Below are 12,366 nucleotides of genomic sequence, written 5' to 3'. Positions count from 1 at the left end.
CTTGTAGTTTAGATTCTCTGCTCTTTGTACTATTCTATTCTCTTACAACCTAGCCAGAAATCTTAAATGACCCACTATTTCCCTAATGCCAGGACCAGAGGATAATTGCCAGGAGATAAATTAAGGCACTGTGGGTGAATTGTTTTACTCATATTCCTGGTGTGTGAATGACTTGTTAGACAGGGGAGGGTGCTTCCCTGACTCAAGCCTCTGGAGAATCTGTTCCAGATGGCTTCTACCTTGGAGATTTCAATCTATTCATACCTGAGGTTAAGGGAAGAGATGTTTTTATTTAGGTTGGCTTTCTGTTCAGGTGACCTGTGTTTTGAGGTAGATCAGAGCCCTTTTTCCCCAGAGCAGAGAGAACCTAGGTCATCTCTGGTTACTTTCAAGATCTAGAATTGGTCCAGGGAGACCTTGGGTTTCAGGATGGTAGTACTCCACATCTGGGGAACCACCTGGGCTTACGGCCTGTGGGTTTCCAGCTCACAAGGATGATTAGCCTTCAGTGGCTCTATATTGGCTTCTTCTGTTTATTTGTAACATTTAATATATTGAGGAGCGAGCTTAGAAGGTTTCATTTCCAGGTATTATCCAGGAGTAGAGCCCTTCAATTTTTACTTCCATAAATGATTCTTTCATAATGAATAGATGTTTTGGAGGGTTATAAACAACTATCTAAAGTTTTTTTTTATTTTTATTTTAAAACAACTGAGTTTTAACTTGTTTAAAGAAATAAAAATAATAGCTCTATGGTATCAATTCTTTACACCCTTGGAACATCCTTGGAAGTTTTTTTTGAAAAGCTTCTCATAATTTATGGAATATAGGTGTGACTATTTGAATATAGAATAGTTTGAAATGAAGTTGTTGCTTCATGGGCCATCCTGGAGTAGTTAGGAACACTCTGTCACAAACCTTCCATTCCACGGAAGATGAATTTCTAGAAGCTTCCATGTCCATTTGCCATAGTCACATGAAGGCTTTTGGATGAGACCATAAACAGTTGTTCTGAGGGAATGTCTACCATGAATTTCTGAAACAGCTAGCCTGTGTGGGTCCTCTTGGTCTCTGTTGCTTTATTGATCAAATATCTTTTAAGAATACCAAGGAAAGTAGAGGCAAAAAGTGAATTGGACTTTTGGTAGTCAGAGAAATAGCTTCTCTTTACTTCTGTGTATTGGTTTTATAGAGTCACATGAAATGAGTTAGATCAGGGGTCCTCAGACTTTTTAAATAGGGGGCCAGTTCACTGTCCCTCAAACTGTTGGAGAGTCGGACTATAGTAAAAACAAAAACTTTGTTTTGTGGGCCTTTAAATAAAGAAACTTCATAGCCCTGGGTGAGGGGGATAATCGTCCTCAGCTGCCGCATCTGGCCCACGGGCTGTAGTTTGAGGACCCCTGAGTTAGACGGTATCTAAAAGCAAAATAGACCAGTCAATCCCTGAACAAGAGAAATCCTTTCTAAATTGTACTTAAAAAGTGGTAATTCAGTTTTTACTTAGAGTTATAGACTCCTTCTGTCCATTCTCCTCTCTCCCTATTCCTCTTTGTATAACTCTGTTAGGAAGTTTTCCCAATAACTCAAACCTATATTTGTAAGTTTTTCTCGTGGTTACAATCTTTGTAATTTGCTTTAGATCTCTCTCATCTGTTCTTGATGAAGCCATGCTGAGTCTTTGCTGTGTTCCACCACCCCTTCCCAGATGTTTACTAACTATCTTTTTCTAAGATGTTACCAGTTGGAATCACTAACTTGACTATAATAATTTGCACACTATATTCTCATAATGTTTCATATCTATAAGGCAGATATGGAAGAAGCCAAGTTTCTTGTTGCTGGACCACATGAACTGAAATTCCTTTCAAGGCCAATATTATGTGATTCTTGGAAGAGCACATTGAATGAAAAATGGAACTCAGCTTTTTAAAGAATGATTCATAAAATCAGATGATGGGCCAAATGAATTTCCCTTATCAGTTAAAAGAAAAACAATTCCGGATCAGTGTGATTAGGTGTTTCCTTTCTGCGAAATATACCAAGTATAAATGAGTGAAAATATAGGATATTATATAGAAGAACAAGTGATGGGAGGCTGAAGACCTCAGAAAAACTAGACTAGGCCTTGAAGAAAATGATCTGTATCTGGAGAAAGAATTTCAACATACATGTAAAAGAATTGAAGAAAAAACTTAAATTATTGTTACTTGGGTGGCTTACAAATTTGATAGATAGTAATTTAAATGATGATATCCTATTATCAAATGAGAATTTTTGTTTTTGTTTTTTTTAAGTGTATAGCACAAAATCTGGCAGTGCTAAATACGTGTTTATTCTCTTTCCCCTTCCCTTTTTCTCTAATTTTAAAACCAAAGCACAAAGAAAGGTTGCCCAGCTAGTTAGCAGTGATAGACCTCTATCTAGAACCTAGGCTTCTCGACACATAGCTCCTTCCTTTAGACTTTACCTTCATTGTGCCTATTTCTAATAACAACTAAAGATCCAGATAACAGTGGGGATGTCTGGAATTAGAGAATTCATGATTAGTGTCAGAAGATGGGGATTTCACTTCTATGATAGACAGAAATGATGATGAATGGTAAAGGATTGCTTGCTAGAGAAGGCCTAATTTAGTTACTCCTTATTCACAGACTGATCAGTTAATTGCTTTTGGCACTTTTATATTGTAATATATAAGGAAGGAGGGTGGGGAAGAAGAGGAAGGGGAGAGGGAAAGCGGAGAGGAGAGGAGAGAATTTAACTAAAATTTTATAGACTATTCCCTAAGGAAACAAATAATTTGTAAGTTGCCACAGTATCATGTTTAAATTTTTAGAAGAGTACAGTTGCAAAGTAATGCCCACATACTCTTTCCTTTTCCTTTTTGGCTGGTCTTCCTGATGAATGAGCACACAAGTAACCTGTTTCTAACCTCTGTTTCTAAGTTTTTCAGTTGCCCTGAAGTTGTTATGTCTTGATGATTGGGTTTTGAATTCATATTTCCATTGTACTTCAGATGCAGTTTAAAAAATATTTTATTGATGTTCTTTCTTTTTTTCCATCATTTTCAATTACTCCTTCCCCTCTATCCAACTCAACCCCCACAAGTGAGATTAAGCAGAACCAGCATATGGGTGACATTTGCAAATTCCTACCTCATTCCACTCCTCTAATCCACCTCCTTTTTGCTTGTGGTTGCAAAACGTGTTTCACCATTACACCTCCTAAATCACAATTAGACACTGCGTTGATCCAAATTCTGAATTTTCTTAGTGTTATTTTCCTTTATATTATTGTGTTCATTATGTAACTTGCTCTTCTGTTTTCTGCCTACTTTGCATTGCATCATTTCATAAAAAACTTCTCCACTTCTCGGTGCCATTTTCCACAAATGTAACAGTTCACATTAGATATGACTTTGCCATATTTATTTTTTTGATGCTTTAAAAAATTTAATTTTTAATCAATCACACAGCATGTGACAACTTTGCTATGGGTCTTACTGTAGAATAGATTATTCTTTTTTTAATCTGCATTTTGAAATATGATTTTTCTGCCTTCATATTATAAAGTTTTTGTTGAAATGTCTTGTATTTTTTGACTGATTGCTTTGTAGTTTATTTGTTGTTGTTTGGCCCATAGGTTTGTGAACCTATAGAGCATTTTCCATCCAAAAAATGAAATTGAATAAGCATAAAGGAGTAGCTACTTTTTCATGAATTCTGGCTGGTTCTAAGCTAGTTAATGCTATTAGAAAAAGAAAGCAGTTTTTCTGTAAACCAGTAACTTTTAACAACATCTGTAGCAGAATTACTTTATAGGTGATGATATAGTGACTCGCCAAACAGACAGCTTGCCTTATTGGAATGTGTTCAGCAGTCATAGTCTCAGGGGCAAACTAAAAATCTTTGCCTTTTTTTCTTTTAGCAAAACCCTTCTTCTGTTTTCCTTGATAAATGAAAAGCATACATGCCTTTCTTTTGTCCAGTATCATAGCCTTGTTCTTGCTACATAGCTGTTTAAATCTATTTGTAACTTCATTATAAGAATAGTAAGTTCTCACATTGTAGTTAAAGCACTAAGTGGATGAGGAGAATGTTTAGTAAAGTATATTCTTAAGGGTTGTAAGGTTTTCCATTCTTATCAAGGAATAAAAGAACATGTAGGGATTGTTGGTGAATTAAAAAAAAACACATAAGATACATAAATCTTGTTTGCAATTGCTCCATAGGTAAGCCGTCTCCTGATCCTGGGGGGAGCCAATGTAAACTACAGGACGGAAGTTTTAAATAATGCCCCAGTGTTATGTGTCCAATCTCACCTTGGCCATGAGGAAGTGGTCATTCTTCTGTTGGAATTTGGGGCCTGCCTGGATGGGATGTCAGAGAATGGCATGACCCCACTCTGCTATGCAGCAGCTGCTGGACATATGAATATAGTCTCTCTGTTGTCCAAAAAGGGAGCAAGGGTAAGTGGCAGGAGCATGCAAAGTGTGTGTATGTATATATATATATATATTTTTTTTTTATATATATTTTATATTACATTACTTGTAGACAGAGAATACTTAAAGACAATCCATTTCTTCTCATCTTTGATCCTGGAACAGTGGAGGGTTGGAAGGGGTGTGTGTGTGTGTGTGTGTGTGTGTGTGTGTGTGTGTGTGTGTGTGTGTGTGTGTTTTAAATATGCAAGATAAGTCTTTCTTTTGTCTTTGCTTTGTAAAATTTGACCCCATCAAAAAGCAGCAGTGTGAACAAAAAACAGGTTGTATTGCAGATTTTGAATTTCTAGTTGTCTGTTCCAATTATTCTAAGCTGTAAATATATTATCAGAGAGATTCACCATATGGATTGTTCATTAATGGATACTTTTCTTCATCTGCAAAAAGAGATACGATACTGAAGATGAGTCTGGATTACTTTAAAAATGGCCAGCAGCTGGATTTGTAAGCATTTAGCTTCACTGTTAGGATTTTTTTTTCAGCTGTCTGCATAACTTGACATCTAACCCAACATAGTACCCAAGTTGACTGCAAGTTCTATAAGGTTCTGTCAGAATATTTAATTATCCTTCATTTTTCAGTTTTAGATATTAGTCTTTTAAAGTACATTAAAATGAACTCTGTTAAGACTGTATTGTTTTTGTAATATCTTTCAAAAGCTAACCTTTTGGGAAGGAGCATTAAGAGAAGTATAATTGCTAGGAATAAAAAAGAGATAATCACACTCCCCTCTGTTTTTGTCAGATCTCATCTAGAATGTTAGTTTTTCTTCCTGGGCACCAGAGTTTAAGGACATCAATAAGTGGGATGCCATATAGAGGAGGGTCTATGTTAGTGAAAGATAGACTGAAGGAACTGGCAGTCAGGTGGTACAGTGAAAAGGGAAGAGAACAAACATTAACTGGTTGTGTGTCTTGCATTGGGTTAACAAATCTTTATAAATTCCACCTATTCAACCTCACAACAACCTTGGGAGTTAGGTGCTTTTACTTCCCAGTTGAGGAAACCGAGGCACACAGGCTAAGTTCTGTGCCTGGGGCGTTACACAGCTTGTAAGTGTCTCAATTTGGATTTAGATACAGACCTTTCAGACTCCAAGCCGAGCATTCTATCCACTGTGCCATCTAACTCATTTTCTCTGCTCTAAAATGTGATGAATAATAGGACCTATCCCCAGGATTGTGAGGGTGAAAGGAAATAATACTTATAGAGTGCTTTGCAAATCTTAAAGCACTATATAAGTGCTAGCCCTTACATTTAGCTTGACAAAGAAAAGATTTGGGGGGAATGTGATGGCCAGGTTCAAGTATTTGAAGGGCTGTCTATAGACGGGGGGATTAGACCTGTATTCTTTGTCTCCACTGGGTAGAATTAAAAGCAGTGGCCAGGAGTTACACAGAAACCAATTTAGACTTAAGTTGGAAACAGTTTTCTAAGAATTTTAATTGTCCAAAATTGAACTGGGCTACTGTGAAGCTGTTTGGTTCCCCTTGGTTGGAAGGGGAAGCCTTTAACTTCAAGGCAAGGCTAAGGGATTCATGTTAAAGTAGGGATTCCCTTCAGGCACTGATTGCACTAGATGGCTGCTAAGGCTGCTACAGATTTTGCTACAGATTTGTGAATCTGAAATCCTCTTTTGTAAAGCTGTAGATTGGTATTCAATTTAATGAAGAATTTTAAGTACTTGTGGCGGGCAAGGGCAGACAGTGGTGTTACAGAGTTGTCCCTGCTTTCGTGGAGCTTACATGCCAGTAAGGAAGAGGTATAAGAAGCAGAGATGGTTTTACTGCTTGACATTTTATAGTATGTGCGGAGAAAACAAAAATGTACTTTGTGAGATTCAGGAGAGAAGCTTATTCCTAAAAGGGGGCTCAAGGGAGATTTCATGGGAAGAGTATTTTTGAATTAGGCTCTAAGGGATAGGAAGACATTCTGAATGTTACAAAGGAAAAAGAGGCTGTTCCATGTCCAAGGTACAAAATCATGGAGGCAGGTAATTGGTAAAGATCATTTTATATAGACTGAGTTGAGTAACTTTGAATAATTATAGCTGTGTGACAATGAGCAGATCACTTAACTTTTTGCCTCCGTTTCCTCAGCTGTAAAATAGGGATAATAAATAGCATCTACTCCCCGGGATTGTTGTGAAGGATCATGTGAGATATTTATAGAAAGCACTTTGCACAGTGCTTGGAATATAGTAGATACTTAATAAATGCTTATTTCCTTCCTCTTTCTTTCTGGATAGTTGATGTGCTGTGTCTTTTTGCTATCACAGTAGTATGGCCAAGCATTTATTTGAGGCATAAGGCCTTTTTTAGGGGCCTTGCTTATAGTTTTCTAATGTGCCTGGAGTTTCCTATAAAGGCAAAGTACATTTAAGAGTAATTTAAGGTAGTTTTATCCCATGACCTGGCTCATAAATTACTAAGTGAGATAGTTTTAAAAGATAACCTAATTTCTTATCCATATATCTGAGGACATAAGTTCTTAGAATGCAAAAGACAGAAATATCTCATATATTCCATTGTCACTTAAAACCTTATGGCTTATAAGTTCTGAGATAGGATCACTAAACCAAGAGCTATTGGGTTGTGCCTACTTTTGATTCTATCAAATTTAGGAAGCATCTACTTTTGTAAAATTTGGAGTGAGAATAGATACTATTTTATGACCCTATGCTCTACTGAAGTGCTATTAAAATACTTATCTTTTCCACTCCTTCCATGTCGCTATCCTAATTTTTGCTGGTGAGCATGGAAACATAGCTAAGCTAACTCCCAGATCCATATGTCTAAGTAAATTGAGACACAAATGTGCCAACAAATTTGAAACTCTACATTAGATTTTATATGGGAATTTTAAAGTTATATTGGTTGAGTGACTTATGGAGTAAGGATAGATTTTGGATGATTCCTCATAGTTCAAAAGTTTAAAGCCAGGAGTAGATCTTTAGAGATTATCAAGCACAATCCTCTAATTTCATAAGGAAAAGAGATGAAGAAAGTGAGACGAAGTGCATCTTGGGAAACTGATTTTTGCTCACAGTCACACAGAACCTTATTAATTTTTTATACAGATGATAACTCCAAGCCAAAACCTGAGCCATAGAAATGTGAATTTATGATTGATTATTTAGGGAATATTGCATGCATTACAGAAAAAAGGTTCAAATTTACGAAAAGAGTCAATGTGGCTGCTTTAAAATAAAGAGGGCCTTTAGTGTATTTGAATTGTAATTTGAGTTCATTAAAGCTTTTCTGAAACGTGTCTTTTTTTAATCATAGTACACTTATAATCCTTTCAGAAGAAAAACACTCAAATGTTGTGGTTCTCTTCTTTCTCCTTCACTACTGCAGATTGATCATCTGGACAAGAAAGGCCAGTGTGCATTAGTACATAGTGCTTTACGGGGACACTGTGACATCCTTAAATACTTGCTGAATTGTGACTGGGCAGCAAGTATTCATCCACAAAACATGTTAAAGAAAAGCCAGGCTCTTCAGCAGGCATTGACTGCAGCCTCTAGTATGGGTCACAGTGAGGTAAGTGCTGATATTGTTGGAAAAAAAATTCTTCCAAACTTGGAGCTACAAGAGTCATCTCTTTTTCCCTTCTAGTCTCATAAGAGAATACATTTTTAGCCAGCATTTTCCATGAGAAAGCCATTTTTACTAACTGCAATTCCTGTGACATATAAAAACAAAGTGAAAAATTTAGGATTTTTTTTTTTTAAAATGTAGACTCTTGATTGATTTTTTTTTGTCAGGTGAAACTCCTACAAGGTGAAATCTCAATGAAGGTACACAATTCAGAAACATAGTTAGGGTAATTTTGAAGCCATAGTAACTTTTAATCTTATTTTTTGCTTATTAACCAGACAAGTAAAGCCAACATCTGCCTTTGCTCTCATTCTGCTCAGTTCTTTCTTCCTTCCTTTCCTTTCCTTCTTTGACTCTTTTTGCCTTAGTAATTCCACCTTCCCTTCCATCCCCATCCCCTCCTTTTTGGTCCATTAGGAATATGAGACTAAGCATGTTGAATCTCAATTCTAAAATGGCTCATGAATACTTGACTTCAAAGCACTGAAAGGCTATGAGGATCTTCGTTGTTCTGGCAGTATTTGAGGGAAAACAGCACAGAACTTTTAAATCTAAAAAGAAGAAAATATAATCTGGACTGTTTAAAGATGCTCCACTTATAGCTCAAATTGAGAACTTGAACTTTGTAAATTTGCTCATATTTCTAGCTAAATCTAAACTTGAATTAAATTTCTCTTCCTGCCCTTCCCATTCCTATTAATCCAATGTATTCACCTTTTTTTTTATTTATAGCATTTCTTTGTTTTTTTATCTCTAGTATTTAACAATTACTATATTTTGACAGATTGACTTTCTTAGTATGTTTTGTAAGACAGACTGTGCTAACCTTTCCTCAAAACTATACACACATGTTATCCCATTTCCTCTGTGGATTCACATACATCTTGACACACAATTACACATTTTGTGGATGGATATACAAAAGCATGAACTTTTTTACCAACTTAAATTTTTTTTACTCAATGTTAACATTTCAAAATCCAGCTCAAGAAAAAGGGTAAACAGAATTTGCTGTGGTTGTACCCCTCTAAATTCATCCTTATCACAGCATATTTAAATCACCCTGGAAGGAATGCTGTGCAAGGAAAAACTTGACATACCTAGTAACTATTTGATTTAAAATTTAGTACTCTTTTACCAAATGAGTTGAGGGTTATGGGCTGTGAAACTTGAGGGAGAATCAGAGATTCCTTCATGCTAATAAAAGTTCTCCTCCCTTCACGTCTTTCTAGTTCCCATCATAGTTGATGAGGTGAAAGCAGCCAATTCCACCTCATTAGATCGACAGGCCAATAGTTCAGTATGTGGACACTTCAATTGATCTCAAAGACAGTGCTACTTTCTGCCTGTGCTCTTTTGAGAACAGTGGGAAAGCTTAAAGCCCTTTGGATGGAAAAATTCCTATAGGGAAAGAGAAAATGTTTTTCTGTAGAGTAATGAACTAGCAATGCTGCTTAAGTTTTACCTGTAGTGAAGAAATATATTAAATTTAGCTCTCCTTATGGAAAAACAAATTAATCCTACTCTTAAGAAACAGTACTTTGTATGATTGGCAGTGTTCTTTGTTGATTCGCCTTTTGTATTTAGAATCATTCTGCAGTTTCATAGAATCCTAAAATTCTAGGAATAGCTATTCCAGAGGGTTATTGCTTTAGTTCTTAATAAAGACTAAGATTATTTTAAGGTTTGTTTTTAAAACCTGTTTTGCTAATGTTTTATCCTTCTTTACATGAAAAATAATGTTGAGTGTTTAGTGATGGTTTCTGAAATTCTCTCTCTTGTGATTCATGGGATATAATAAGCCCTTGTACTGTTATTACTAATTAAATTACCTGTTTTTGACAGGTGGTCCAGTGCTTGCTGGGAATGGAAAAGGAATATGAAGTAGATGTCAATAGTACAGACACATTATGGGGAGAAACAGGTAATTATATTGCTTGTAATCTGGAGCATCTTTTAAAAAATATTTTGCTCCCATTTTGCCTAAATTATCTTAAATGTGAATCAAACAATATGCAGCTTTATTATCTTTGTCTGAAGGAAGTTGAAATTTTATGGGATTTTTTTTTTTAAACTGTGAAGATGAAGAGACATGATTGAAATCAGAAACTTGGCATTCAATGTATTTGAGCACACCTCATAAAAAGGCCATTCAAGTTTTGGGACAATTTAGAAAGAAAGTAACATTTTAACATTTATTGTCTGAGATTGACAAAAAGATAATAGACATGTGGCTGCCTATTGTGTTTAATATGCTAGTTGACCTGATTCAACAGATGTTTACATGGAATATTTACCTGCCAAGCACCTAAAGATCCTAAGACGAATGAAATAGAGCCCTGCCCTCAAGGAGCTCATGTGGACAAGAGGGATTTGGGGGAGGAGTAAGACATGTTCACAAATAAATGTAGTTGATTTTGGTAAGAATATGAGCAACTGGTGTCTAGTAAAAAGAGTGTTGCCATTTGGACTGCCGTCATAAAATATATGAGATTTGTGCATTTTGTTTAATATGCTTTTAAAAATATATAGTCTCTGCGTGCTTAGTTACATACACTACACATGGTCTCTGCATTGCAAAGATCTTTATTTCCAAGTGCTTGAAAATTATTTATTAGGTAACAGGTTAATCAGTAAGCAAGCCAGCTGGGGTAGTATGTGGAGTTTTATCGAATTAGCTATGCTAATTTAGGAAAAGCATCTGGGATTTTCCTGGCCTCAAGTGTAAACAATCTATTTTTATTAATCCTTTAAGTACTGCAAGAAAAAAAAAAGTCAGAGTGGACATATGCCCTTTAAATCTGAGTGCTATTTAGAAATTAGTTTGGCCTTTTCACATGATTGTAGTTTGTTGTTAATAGTAAATGGTTATTTTTATTTTTAAAGTGTTATTTACATTGAGATTTGATTTTTATATCACCTTTATGTATTCTTTCCCACTACTTTCTCCATTGAGCCATCCTTATAATGTAAAAAAGAAGAAAGCATTTCTGCAAAACCAAACCAAACACATCAGACCACTTTAACAGTATACGTAGCATTCTACACCCATGGTCCTCTACCTTTGTGTTTTCCCTTCTCCAGGGCCAGCCTTGTTATAATTGTATATTAGTCAATTAGGGTTTGTTTATTTTTTGTATTTACTTTCTTATACACATTTTATCTACTTTTTCTTCATACTACTTAAATTACTGTGACAGTTTATAAATCTTCCCTTACTTTTCCGTTTTGTTACTAGAGTTCAGTAATGTCATTAATTTCATGTCCTAATAGTTTATCAGGAGGTTTCCCAGTCTGTTGTATTTCTAGTCCTTTACTTTCCTGAGAAGATGCTATTATAAATGAATTAGTGATTATGGGATCCCTCCTCCCTCTTTTCCTGTCTTTTTCTTCACTTATTTCTTCTTTACTTCTCTCGCTTTTTTTTTTTTCTCTTTTTGAAAATTAATTTCAAAGTAGAAAAAGAAATGCCATATGCACATTGGAACAAAAGAGAGAATTCAAAATGTGAGACAATAAATGTCCATTTCAAGAGAGCCTATGTAATAAATACTATACATTGTATTCAAAACTGTCTATCTTTTATTTTCTTCTTTGTTGGTTTTCTTCTGTTCTCTGCTGTGCATTTTTAATCTCTTCTTTTTCCTTCCTTTTCTTTCCCTCCTGCTTCTCCAAGGTTATAATTAAGCGAAGATATATGTGTGAGTGTATAGCTACACACACACACACACTTTTATATGTATAAGCGCATATATATACATACATGCAGTCATACACATATACATACATAAATTCATATACATCTACAAAAATCTTGTTTATTCTCTTTCTTTGAAGATGGATAACATCCTTTATACATTCAAGACTTTCCATATTTTTCTAAATATACCAATTCACCATTTCCTGCAACACAGCAATATTCCAACCATATACTATTTGTTTTAAATAATTTAAAACAATATTGATGTTGAGCCTATAGAGTGATTTCCCACTATATATATTTTTTCTTTTTTGATTAAATGTTTTTTAGCTTTGAGATCAATGATTACTAACCCCTTTTTTTTCCTGATAAATTCTACTCTTGATCATTGTCATTATGTTTGTGTGTATTTCTTATTTTTCATTTATTGATTCCTCTGCTGCCTTGCTATTACCTAATGTGTCCTCCCCCTTTTTGTTCTCATTCACATGACGTAATTACTGGTTTGTTGAAATTTTTTTGACCTTTTTCTCCACAGTTTTGCTTTTTAGAATCAT

The 12,366-nt window shown here is 35.2% G+C and overlaps 1 protein-coding gene across 1 annotated transcript in view; it reads left to right on the top strand.

Moving 5' to 3' along the window:
* The window catches only part of TANC1 (tetratricopeptide repeat, ankyrin repeat and coiled-coil containing 1), a 253,610-nt gene that overhangs the window by 209,228 nt on the left and 32,016 nt on the right, over positions 1-12,366 (top strand). Inside the window, exons 16-18 of the mRNA XM_051986328.1 lie at positions 4,235-4,471; positions 7,867-8,052; positions 9,955-10,033. Coding sequence (XP_051842288.1) covers positions 4,235-4,471; positions 7,867-8,052; positions 9,955-10,033 — 502 coding nt within the window. The remainder of the gene's footprint in view (positions 1-4,234; positions 4,472-7,866; positions 8,053-9,954; positions 10,034-12,366) is intronic.

This window comes from Antechinus flavipes, chromosome 3 (genome assembly GCF_016432865.1).
Source record: "Antechinus flavipes isolate AdamAnt ecotype Samford, QLD, Australia chromosome 3, AdamAnt_v2, whole genome shotgun sequence".
Classification (NCBI taxonomy): domain Eukaryota; kingdom Metazoa; phylum Chordata; class Mammalia; order Dasyuromorphia; family Dasyuridae; genus Antechinus; species Antechinus flavipes.
Note: the sequence above shows the minus strand (reverse complement) of the source record. Positions and strands in the feature narration are given on the sequence as shown.